Raw genomic sequence first — 13,663 nt, forward strand, 5'->3', positions numbered from 1 at the left:
ATACCAAAATTCTATTATAATTTCCAATTTATTTTAATTAGGAGGAAATTTTGAAAATTAGTTTCAGAAAAATCCAGAATTAATAAGCTTTCAAAGTTAAAGATAATTGTTATCCAAGTTACCATGGATTATTTTAAATAATTTGCTAAGAAAACTTGTAAAAAATCCCACCCAATTTTCATGAAGAGTGTGTGTAGTGTGTGTGTGTGTGTGTGTGTGTGTGTGTGTGTAACACAAACATTTTAAGCAAAATCACAATTCTATATGATCATAATATTTCCACTTTTTTCCTCTTTTAATTTTTGGTGAAATAGGACCTAGGAAACAGACTTGAATTATATAATTGGGTGATTTCTGCCTTACAAATCAATAACAAAAATGCCATAATCAAGGTTTGACACTTTTATTTATGCTACTCATCAGAGTATTTGTCATTATTTGTCTGTAAATGATTTAAGCTGTAAAAATACAGATACTAAATTCTTTAGGTAGAACACAAACTTCATAAATAATGTTTTCTTGAAACTCCTTGTGAAATCACCACTTTCAGACATCTGATATGATGGTGCCAGAGCATGTCAGGCATTGGGGGCAATGCTTCCCTTCTCACTACAAGGATTACAAACTTTAGTGTGAAATTGATGCCAAAATATCAAGACTCTGAAGGATGAAGTGTCCAGAATCTTATTAAAAACAAACAAAAAACTAATTATATCTTCTGTAATTTTCATTTTCAAGAAATTAACCATACATTTCCAAGAAACTGACTAAACATTTCCATGTAATCTATTCAATCTGTATTTCTCAAGAGAACCTCTACCAATCTACCAGATAAAGTAAAAATGCTTGTTGTTTGCTTGCATTTTAAGATTTTTTCTTGTGCAGCAAGATAACCGTATAAATATATTTTACATATATTGGATTTAACATACATTTTAACATGTATAATATATATTGGATTGCTTGCCATCTGGGGAGGAGTGGGTTGGGGGGAAGGAGGGGAAAATTTGGAACACAAGGGTTAGGTTTAATGTTGAAAAATTATTCATGCATATGTTTTGAAAATAAAAAGCTTTAATTAAAAAAATGACAGTGTAAAAAAAATAATAAAGTCAAAGAGCATCTCTCAGAAGATATTCAGTGTTTTTTCAAGTAACTATCCAAGCTTCTCAGCTTTCTGGCCAGCAGAACAGGTTGTGAAGGAAGTACTTAACAAATGATTACTAACTTGGATGTGGGCTACATGTTTGTTTCTGGTAATTATATTACCCAATCATAGATTGATTGGTTTTGATGCTAATGTTCTAATTTTTAATTACATTTTCCTAAGATGTTAAAGTTTTAAAATGCTAACCATCCTTTGTAGGAAACATCAGGTGGTGTAACACCACCAGCCATAACCTACCATAATCTAGTCTTTGATCCTAGGAAATATTTTCCATCCCTTGCTTAAGTGAGGAAATACATTATTTTACTACTTACAATAGAATGAATGAGGACACGCAGCACCAGAATTAATTAACATCTTAACAAAATTAACTGTTTAATTAATATTTGGTTAATGTTATCCAAAGTCTGGCATCCTTGGCTAAAAAAGAACCTACTCAGTCTTCTTGGAGAATTTTTTTGGGGGAGGAAGATAGAAGGAATGAAATCTCTTCTACAAGCTGAACCCAATAACTCTACTACTTACATTTTTAAAGAAATTGCCTAGAGCACTTCTCAGAGACCTGTCCCAGATCAAAAAATCATTCTGTGTCAGAGACAGGATTTGAAGTCAGATATTCTTGATTCTTGATAAATTCTAGCTCTATCCATAATCACACTGCTGTGAATAACTTAAAATCAAGGCAATAAGTTAGGTTTGAAGACATTAAGAGCTTAATATGAGACAGGATATCCCAGAAAATTTCCATTCATATAGAAGGATATAGTTATTGCTCCAAAGGATATGAATTAGCAAAGGAATTCAGCTTTTTGGCACAAGATTCTCCAATCTAGGAAATAAATACTATACCTGCTCATTTCCAAAGATACCCAAAAACCCTCCTCCCCATCTCACACACACACACACACACACACACACACACACACACACACACACACACACACACACACACACACACACACACACTTCTGAAGGCCAATAGTACTTTAATAAAGGCAGCAAGTTGTAAACTAATAATCTTTGACCACTTTTATAGAAACTGATGCTTTATATCATCTCTTTAAAGGCAAGATCCATGTTCTTGTTTCTCTCTCTCTCTCTCTCTCTCTCTCTCTCTCTCTCTCTCTCTCTCTCTCTCTCTCTCTCTCTCTCTCTCTCTCTCTCTCTCTCTCTCTCTCTCTCTCCCTACCTGTAATTTTTGTTATTCCAATTGGGCTGCACAGGTATTTTGTACAAATATAATCAGATTAAAGAATCTCCTTAAAGAAATTTCTGCCAAGATTCCACTACTATATCTACTGCAGCCTACCAAACTGGCTATTAACAAAAATAACTAGAGAAGAGGAAGACAAAAGGGTTGTTATATTAGTTTTGAAGCCAAAAGAAATTTCAGTCTCACAATGGCTAGTTTCTACCACTGTTTCTACAACCTTGAAATAAAACATCATTCCATTTCTTTCTGTAAGGGAGGGATGAAGAGGATGGGTAATTAAGGTGGGTGGCTTGAGATTCTTCCTACATCTGTAATGCCCCAAATTCAGAAAAGCTCAAACAAATGGGAAAATCAAAGAATCAATTAGGAGTAGCCAAAGTCCTTAGAAATCACCTAATCTAACCTACAGGTTTTTAGTCAAAAACATTATCACTGTCCTTTTTACCACATCCCTTTCAAGTGAGAATAAACAAAAACAAACAAAATCTGCCTCCCCTGTCTTACACAACTTTGAGCAATCTTGAGGAACATTTTGACAATGATTTGTCACACCCTTCAACAAAGCCAGGATCCAGTAAGACTGTGAAGAATCTGGCCAATCTCATCTTCAGCACCCAATCATATTCTTTTCCACTGGCTTTCTCCATATTTGGCTGAGTCTACTTCAGATGCCCAGTGCTTTCATGCTATTATCAACCTCTCTGTTTTCCTCCTGATCCCCATATAGAAAAACTAACTAACAAAACTGAAAAACAACAACAACAACAACAAAAACCTTTGGCATTAGTATAAAATTTGCCAAGTTCATTCATAACAAAATTTATTAGCAAAAGATACAATTATTCATTACCAAAAAAGTTGAGGAAGATCAGGAGAAAAGGAAAGGAAATGAGCATTTACCTCTTATATGTCAGACACAATGTTTTATAAATATGACCTCATTTGATTAAAAGGACTCAGAGAAATTTTTACCACTTCATCATTAATAGAAATGCCAGAACCATCTTTAACCAGAAAGAACTTTGTGAAGTCATTGTAATAACAGACTCCCACAGACCATAGTGTGTCTCTGTTTAATCATTAATAAAAAGACCAAGAGGTATATATAGATGAAGGTATTCAGCAAATGCTGTTTAATGATATTTCTAAAAGGAAGGTGAGGTGCATTATCAATAAAGTAATATCAAGAGATTCAAGATTGGGGATGAGAAGGAAATAAGTATTAGAGAAAGTAATTATGATTTTTAAAAAAAGTGAGGTTCCCAATTAAGTGGCTCCGATAGAATGTGCTACATTCATGTTTCTATCTTTAAATTCTATTAAATCCTAATAGTAACTAATAATTCTGTACAATAATTTAGAAATGAAATAGACTTGGTTGGAAAGGTCTTAATTTCTCAAACCTGCTACACTCGCAAATCAGTTATTTTTGGACTTGTAAGCACTATACCCAAATTGCCATTTGAATTCTTGATTCTCTTAATGGAATATATCACAGAGATCAACCAGTCAGTCTTTCTCAAATTAAAAAATGAGAAACCAAGTCTCAGAGCAGGAAAGTCACATAAGCAAATGCGGTACCCAACATTCAAACCTAGATCATCTGACTTTAAATCCCATGTCCTTTCCATTGTACCAGGTTCAACCTAGCCTTAATACATGAATCCTTGTCTACAGCATCTTTGTGGTAATATCTTAGGTTAAAGATCTCAGAGACCTGGCAGAGTACATTCATCAGGATATGCTAGGAAGCATTCCCTTACATTGAGCAATAGCATTACTGTAATTATTTTATTGCTGCCCAGTGGTCCAACCTGATAGAAATAGAAAGAAATCTGATCCTTCCAAAATGTGAACTCCTCAGGTGCAATGAAAGTCCTTTTGTCTTCCTTTATTTAGCACAGTACCTGGCACATAATAGGCATTTAATAAGTGTTTATTGACTTATTACTTCTATCTAACAGCTCTATATAATTACTTTAAATAAATTCTTTAAGTTCAATATAATAACTTGAAGTCATCTTTCTACCCACTCTAAACCTGATCTTCTCTAATCAAAATACACTAGATTCTTTCAACCAATCTTCTTATGGTAGTTTGGTTATTAATAGTTATGATGCCAAGGACATCAAAGACCACCCAATATAGTATAACTAATTTTCAATTTCCCAAGTTAACAAAACTGAATAATACCAAAGTCTTATTTCAGTTAGCAGATGGTTGGTCATGTGCCATTCTCCACAAGACCTTCTGAGCCTTGTCATCTGCCCTGCTACTTGTCCCTAGGTACTACCTGGCCTGTCTGCCATGACCTGAATGTGAACTCTTAAGTCACATTCTCATCCAATTAGAATTTAACCTACCAGAAGACAGAGGCAGCATTTTTGTCTTGGCACTCATGCCAGTGCTCCACTAAATTAATAAAATAAATTAAACTTAAATGTATGATTTTAGAAAACTTTCATGAATAGGAGATCCATAAGTGGTTATTATTTCCTAGAGGTGGAATTCTAATAATTAAGTTTAATTATTAACTCTTAAAGGCTGACTTAATTATCTTTATTCTTATAATTATTTTGCCTGTTAAGATTCTAGAATCCACCCAAGTTTCACAGAATGAGGACTATAAGGGGCCTTAGAGAAAGAACAATAAAACCCTGTCATCATTTGAAATCTGATAAAAGAGTTTTATACTAAATACTAAATAAAATACTAAAATTTGAAACCTCTAATTCAAAATTGTTCTGTCTGCACTAAAATTCTCAAATTCAACTAGAAACTGATCCCTGCAGTCCCTTACTATCTTAGAAAACCTTAAACTTAACACTATCTATGCTATATAATAATATACATATATATATATATATATATATATATATATATATATATATATATATATATGGCTAAATATGTCCTAATTACATTTTAATCTAGCTTAAATTGTCCTTGGAAGTTTTACTGGTTGCCTGCTGCACTCTGGTCATGACTTTGAACTCTCATCACTATCCTAATGGGGCTTCACTCCTTATCTACTGGTTCCTTTGCCATTACACACAAATATGTTGAAGTCTAATCCATGCTTTTAAAAGAAAAAACAAACATAATCATCCCCTGCTGTACTCTTTAGATTAAGAATAGTATCATTCTTGCATTTTACTGGGAAACTTCAAAAAACAACAAAAAGTAGTCTCACTCATTCACTCATACCTTCCTCGTACCTTCATTGCCCTACATTTTTATATCTGTATCCCCAACACTAAACACAGTGCCTGCCATATAGGATATATTTAATAAATGTTTTATCACTTAGTTATTCATATTAAATTCCCACAATTAATCATGCTGTTTCCAAACTGTACATTTATAAAAACTATAATTTACTTCTCGCTGAACTTAATCTTAGAAAATCCTTTCTTCCAAGATACAATTCAAGTGTCACCTTCTTCATGAAATGTCTGATTTCCCCTGTTGATTGTACTCCTGCCCTCAAATCCCCCTACAATAATTTGTATCCCCTCCATTTGCCTTGTATTACATTTTCTTGAATATACTTTATAGTCAAATTCCACCCCCAAAAAAAACATATGTTCCATCAAGTCAAAAATTTAATCTTATGTGTTTGAGCTAGTTCAAACTTGACAACTCAAGAGACAACTGTTAAACTTTGATAAGAAATTACACTTCAGAAATTATCACTTTCTATAGAAAAGAAAGAAAATGAAAAAATCAGGACTTGATTTACTGTTTTGATGAGTATCTACAGTTAAGAAAGGCAGAAAAGGTTAATATAAATCAAACTTCAAAAATATATCTTGTGTGCATTTTTATAAGTGTTTCAGTAGACCAGCTGTTAAATATATACCAGCACACCTCTTTTGTACCTATCATAGATCTCTGAACATTTTTAAGTACGGATGACTATGATTTCATGGGTGAAAGAAATAAAAATATCTCTGATCTCCAAAGGAAATAAACTTTTGCAACATTCGACTTTTGATAGTGCCTCAGAGGTACCAAGAAGCTTAAAATGACTTGCTTTGAATCACAGTGTCAATTACAGCAGCAGAGCTTGGACGTGAGTCTTCTTGAGCAAAACTGAGCAAACTGTCTCTTACCTAGAACAAGAATGAGTTCTTCACATTTATTTGTTTAATCAATTGTCCAGGGGCTCTCTTTGCTTATCTGTGAAATAGTTGTTTCTTCCAAGATTTTATATTGTTCTAGGCTTTCAGTTTCTCATATATTGCTTATAGCCACAAATATTTTATTTAGTTTTTGTTTTTCCAAAAATATCAAAAGCCAGATAATACCCTGGAGAGCCAAAGAACAATTTATATCTTCTTTAACGCTTTTCTTAAACATTTAATTTTTATTTTTTCTCAATTACATATAAACAAAAATGTTAATTTTTTTTAAATGAGTTCCATGTTTTCTCCCTCTTTTGCCTTCCCCTCTCTTTGAAAAGCCAAGTAATTTGATGCATTCTACTTATGTTTAACCACCTCCACATACTGAAATTCCCCAATAGAGTAGGCATCAAGGTAATTAATTCCAACACCTGGGAGAAGAGACTATCCCTGACCTCATACCTAAAATCAATTTCCAAGTCTTACTAACTCATTTTCTGAGTCTAATAGTTCTTGCAAATACCTCCTAATTCAGGCCATGATGACCTTTCACTTTCACTATTCCATTAAGTCATTGATCTCCCTACCTTACAATCCGATTCATAGTTCATACAACTTTCAACATAATCTTAAGATCATGTTACTCTCAACTTCTAAGTTGGGGACAATGTTACTTGGGAGCAATAACTGGAGACCAGTTGCAGTTTGAATTTGGGAAGGGGGAATTTGAGGGGGCACACAGACACTGCCCCCCCAAGTAGTATTCATCCAATCAATAATTTCATTCCCCCTTCATTACATCAGTTTTCATTTGGCCAAAACTTCTATTTCTGAGATCCAACCAATCCAGCACATGGCAGAACCTTAGGAATATACAAATGCCTCATTCAGAACAGGAACATGTGCAAGCAGCTATGAATAAAGGCACTTATGTGGATTCTGTGCTATGATAGCATAGATAGCTTTATGCTATCTATACCTGTTTTTGAGATTGCCACTGATTATTATCACAATTATCTCTTTCAATTTTCCATTGTAACATTCTAGAAAACATTAAATTTTTTTTTTTCCATATCACTAATACTCAATTGACCTTTAATAGTATAAAACAATTACCATAAAATTCAGCAAACCTTACTTCTGGTAGTGGGCTGGCTGGTTTGGTTAGGATTCCTCCCACGTAAACAACATTAGGTAGAGTGGGTCTTGGGAACTCCAGTGCCACATCTGTACACAGCATCCAAAGGCTGGTCTCCTGAACCAAATCATACATGGATCTCACTGGAAGCAGGTTGTACTTCTGCATTATCCTTTCATATTTTGGAAGAACCAAATAGCTGATTCCTAATCTGGAAATGAGGTAAACGCCAGTGTTTTTCAACCTTTCCAGAAAGTTCATATTATCTGTGAGAAGTGAGTTAAATTCTGGAACATAAGACAATGGCATGGGAGCCCCCACTTCAGCAGGATACCAAAGACCTGTGGAAAATACTGCATACTTCACCCCTAAAAGGTGAGCTATAACAAATCCACACATCTCATTAGGATCCACGAGCAGCAAATCAAATTTTTCTTTTTTCAGGCCTTGTATCAAGGCACTGTTGCCAACCATCATCTCACAGTTCTTAGAATAGTGGTCCAGTATGTCGAACAGTTCTATTACTGTAAGTCTCCCAGAGAAAATATTCCGCATTTTAGACTGTAGGAAAGCATCTGAAGTGGTGCTGTTAAAGATTCCTGGATAACGCTGCAGTCCATAATGATTAGATGGCATGATGTCTCTGCCTTCGGACAGGAGAAACACTGTCTGGTGGCCTCTCTCATGCAATGCTGAGGCTAAGGTCTTGAAAATGTACATATGGCTTTCAAACATAATTGGCGGCACAACAACGATTTTGGCAGCCTTTGCTAGTCCAACAGCACTCCACAGGAGTACGAAAAACGGAGTGTAAGACTTCATAGCTGAAATGACAACCAGAAAATGACTTTAAAACAGTTTACAATTCTTCTGACTGTTTAGAACTTTCAAAATAAAATATTACACAATCATTATTTTGACATTCCCAATGATACATTTCACATCAATTAACTTTTTTTTTAATCTCCTAAGAATAAATATCCTAAGGATAAAATATCCCCTTACAAATATTAACTTAATATTGTATTGCAATGCAGTATATATAAGGGACAAAGATGTCATAAACGAAAATACAGCAGCAGTTTGTATGTGTCTACGTGTTTCACCCCCAGAAATCTCCCTGGCTATCCCTAAACATCCTTAAAAGATATGGTAATTCAAGACATCGACCTTCAAGGTAAATCAACAAACATCACATTGTTTCTCTACAAATAAATTTGCCTCAGTTTCCCCATCCCCTATAAAATAGGAATCCAAATAGCACCAACTTCCCAGGGTTTCTGTGAGGATCAAATGAGATAATATAGTGCCTAAAACATAGTAAGCAGAGGTTAGCTATTATGTCAACATATTGTTTGAACATAGATTTTTACAGAAGGCCTCTATGAATGGTAGATAGCCAGTCCGATGGAAATGCATTCAGTTCATTAAAAACCACAAAAGTGGACAAGTAGGGAGAAGAAAAAGAGAGGAATCAAAGGGAGAAATTTTTTCATCACCCTCTCTCTGCTTTCATTATATGCTATCAATCCTCCTGGCTTCTGTATCTCCCCCTTTCATTCCAGTGACAAAAAAAGGTAGGGAGTACAAACAGTTATAACACTAATCTCAACAATGAAAGGGATGGCAACAACAGCTATATCAATAGCTACTGCCACCCATTGATATCACATATTATTGCCTTTTCTGGCACAGGAAAAATTATAATTTGGCAACAGTGTACAGCATCTATCATCTCTGGACTTTGCAATGGTCTGCACAGACACTGGGTAAATATTCCATGTAAGTATCATAGAGCAGGGAGCCTGAGTTCTTATAACAAAAATAATAATAAATAATAATAGTAACTAATATTTTATAGTGCTTTTCAAATATTATCTTTTCTCTTCATAATAAGCCAAGGGAGCAGGTGCTATTTTATAGATAAAGAAACAAGAAAAAAAAAGAAGTTGAGTGACTTGCCCAGGGTCACATAACTGGTAAATATGGCTGAATTTTAACTCAGGTCCTCCTAATTCCAGGTCTGGTGCTTTATCTGGTTGACTACATTCTTCATCTCAAAGTAATTTTTCTTAAATAATTATTATTCTTTCAGAAATTTGCAAAAAAATCAAAGTAAATTACAAATTGATTATTTTTTTTAAACAAATCATTCCTTTTAGATTCAAAGAAAACTAAATGACTCAGGTCTGAAGTCAGGAAATCCTGAGTTCAAATCTTGTCTATGGGTATGATCCTGGGCAAGTCATTCAACCATGTTTGCCTCAGTTTCCTGATCTGCAAAAATGAACTAGAGAAGCAAATGGCAAACCAGTATCTTTACCAAGAAAACCCCAAATGTCACAAAAAATACTTTACACAACTGAAACAGCTGAACAAAAAATTCAAATTAGAGAAAATTGGCTGTAGTTTCTAAAGTCATATTCTGAATTAATTTTTTAAATAAATTTCATTGTTCTTTTAAAATAATACACACTTGATAATATCTGAATATCATACTGAAAAATAGAATTAATGCCTACTTTTAAAAATCTATTTTCTTTCTTATTGAATGAGTTCAATGGTTCTATTTCATCAATACAGGTAACTCCCAACCTGCAAAATCCACTTATCCCTCTCCACCATTTCTGTACTCTTTTCCATGCAGTCCTTTAAGTTCTGGGTGAAGGTGGTAAGGTTTCAGGAGGGACATATCCACTCTACCATAGGAGAGTCGATCTCTATCTCTCACACACACACACACACACACACACACACACACACACACACACACACACACACACCCTTCCCTCCCTACCTATCTACATTCACCTCTATTCCAAGGCCTTCAACAATACTTCTATAAAGATAATTTCTTTGAATTTAACTTCTGACTTCTTTAGTTATCATTACAAGATATTTTTATATACTTTTCAACAACATATCAAGCTTAACATGTCCAAAAGTAAATTTGATAATTCCTGTCCCCGGGGCCCTTCAAACATTGTCCTCATATAAAAACTATCTTTTTTTTTTAGGATACCTCTTAGTTTACCAAGATTGTACTTCTAAAGTTACTTTTAGTTTCTTCCTCTCTCAAATGTCTGTATACTTGCTGAAGAGTATTTTTTGTGTCCACCTCTGAAATGTCTTGCATTCTTCTCCTGATCTCTATCAGAATTCTCACCATCTTAGATTTATCTACTCTCACCAGAGTACCACAATAGACTCCTTTCAGTTCTTCCTGCCTACACTTTCCATACTCTTAATCCAACCTTCTTCTACTGTTCGTTGTTCCATAGAGCAATTATTATTTCCCTTTTAATATTAATGAATTTCCACTAGCTTTTTAAAACCCAACGTAAATGTATTTTGCTAGCCTCACAATCCTCACCCTATTCATTCTCTTTTTGGAAACTGCTGAACAAATTATAGTATGAAAATATAATAAGATAGTATTGAGCTTTTAAGAAATGAAGGAATGTTTTTTTCAGAACCTAGGACAGTTGCATGGACTGATGCAGAATGAATTGAACAGAATCGGAAATACAATATATACTGTAACAATATTGGTTTTTTATTTTAAAGCAATTTTTTAAAGATCCCTCAATAATGGAATGATAAATCATGATTCCAAAAGACAAAAATCATGTTTAATTCTTGACAGAGCAAAATAGCTAATTATGAAAAATAGGAAAACATATTTGGGTACAGCCAATAATAATTTGTTTTGTTTGATGATTCTTAAATACTACAAGGTGTTCTCTCTGTGTCTGTCTCTCCTTCCTTCCTTTTTATCTCTTCTTCCCTCTCCTTTTTTTTCCCCCTTATCCTCTCTCCTCCATCCTTTAGTGGCTCAGGGAAGAAAGATAAATGCCTAATCATTTTTTTCAATTAAAGATTAAATACTTAGAATTACTATGTCTAAAAATAAGAATAACTAGTTATAAATGTATATTTATTATTCACTTAATTTTACTAGAATTCACCTATTCACTTAATTTTAATCAGTCCGCTAGATTATCAGTGCAGAAAAACTTTAAATGTTGAAAGAGTATTCTAAATGAAAAATTCTTGTGTATTTCTTTTGTTTGTGCTTTCCCTCACATCCCCTTCCCTGTCCCCCAAAGATAATATTTAAACTTCATAGTAATGTGGTACAATAGAAAAGAGGGAACACTGATTGTGATGTCAGAGCAATGCTACTTAGCACTTTCTTTGTGACCTACAATCCTGAAATCACTACCTGTGTAGTCTTATGTATATAAGTTGTTAAAGTCCTATGAACTATAGTTTCCGTGTACATTAAAAGAGGTAACTGATCTAGGTATTTCTGGTATATCTTTCCTGCTCACATCCTATGATCTCTGACTATACAGACTCAAATTTAACAGAAGGAGGGGTCTTTTTGGACTCATTTTTTTCACATATAGCTGGCTTCACTTTTCCAGGCCAATTTTGGATACATGGATTCGGAAGACATCTTGGCTATAGGAGACTTTATGATCATGAATCTAACCTTAAAATTAGTTGTGTTTCTTAAGGGATTGACTCCTTCATTGAAGCATTCTAAGATCATTAAAAAAGTTAGGCAACAAAATATGATATTTGAGGAGGATGGCTCTTGGAGGAAGTGATGCTTTTTTTCCATTTTCCATTTTTATTTATTTGAAAAATAATTTATTATTCACTTAATTTTAATTACTTTAAATATACATTTGTTGATGCTTAAAATTAATTTTTAAATTAAGACTGCCTTGGACAATGGTGGCTACTTCATAAAAATTTATGGAACTGATTCAATAAGTACACAATAAATCTGTAGGTGGGGACATTTAAAGGGTACGTAGTCAATGGTTAAATCTAGTCCAAAGTAAATGATCAAGCCTTTCTCCAAATGCTGAATGATTTAAAAAATTTTCAGTTTCTGGGCTAGAAAAGCAGTCAGGTGTCTGGGGACTAGATAAAAGTATTGGGATCAGGACAATAAAAGAAGTTTATGAGATTTAGCAGCTTGTTCTCAGCCTGAGATGCTATGCTACAGTTTTCAAAATGAGATGGGTTAAGAAAAACATATATTTACAACAAAATAAAATCAACATTAAAATGTAAAATGTCAGGGTTACCTGAGATGTGTGTTCCTCTTGTTGCTGCTATATAAGGATGTCAGTTGTGGTAATCCAGAACCAAAGTGTGTACACTGATTTTTGTTGCTAATTAAAATTTTATTTATTATTTATATAATATTTAATTATTGTAATTATAAATTATTATTACTATAATGCTTAATTATAATATTATAAATATGCATATTATAATTAATATAATAAATTATTATTTATTAACCTATCTTTAAATTGAGGTTTACAAAGACTTGTTTACATACATCATCTTACTTGATCCTCAAAACAACTTAGATAAGGAGCATTAATATCATTTTCTCAGTTCTTGTCTCCCTTAACATTTCTTTCAATCAATATTTTGAACCCACTATGTGCCAGACTCTGTGCTAGATGCTATATTACAAGTACAAAGAATGAAAAATAAAATCTAACTTGAATACAAAGAAAGAAAAAAAATCTTATGGACATTACAAAAGGTTGATGATATAAAAAGCACAAAATTAGTATAAACTATTTATACATCTATTTATACAATATAGTAAGTATAACATGGAAGAAGGCATGAGATGTTGGAGGGATTACAAAAAGATTTCATGTAGAAGCTCTTCATAATTAAGTTCTGTGTGTACTCACTACCACCATTTGTCCAGGATGAGAAACATAAATTATACTGGATATATATATATATGCATACACATGTAGATGTGTACATGTAGCTAGTCATTCACATTTACATATATGTACCACTCACATGTGCACAGTTCCACAAGTCAGTGCAGTTATTGGCATTTAAAACTCTGTGTATATGTGTATATGTGTATACATGTACATGTATACACAGACCTGCTTTTTTCTCCCCTCACTACTACAGCTAAGACCAGCTTGGTATAAATGGCCCTTATGTCACATCATCAT

General features: G+C 33.5%; 1 protein-coding gene across 2 annotated transcripts in view; it reads right to left on the reverse strand.

Moving 5' to 3' along the window:
* Positions 1-13,663, reverse strand: part of UGT8 (UDP glycosyltransferase 8) — an 80,310-nt gene that overhangs the window by 40,630 nt on the left and 26,017 nt on the right. For both annotated transcript variants that reach the window (XM_074276346.1, XM_074276347.1), the window contains exon 2: positions 7,647-8,470. In XM_074276346.1, coding sequence (XP_074132447.1) covers positions 7,647-8,468 — 822 coding nt within the window. In that variant the 5' untranslated portion in view covers positions 8,469-8,470. The remainder of the gene's footprint in view (positions 1-7,646; positions 8,471-13,663) is intronic.

The sequence above is a fragment of the Sminthopsis crassicaudata genome, chromosome 6 (assembly GCF_048593235.1).
Source record: "Sminthopsis crassicaudata isolate SCR6 chromosome 6, ASM4859323v1, whole genome shotgun sequence".
Lineage (NCBI taxonomy): Eukaryota > Metazoa > Chordata > Mammalia > Dasyuromorphia > Dasyuridae > Sminthopsis > Sminthopsis crassicaudata.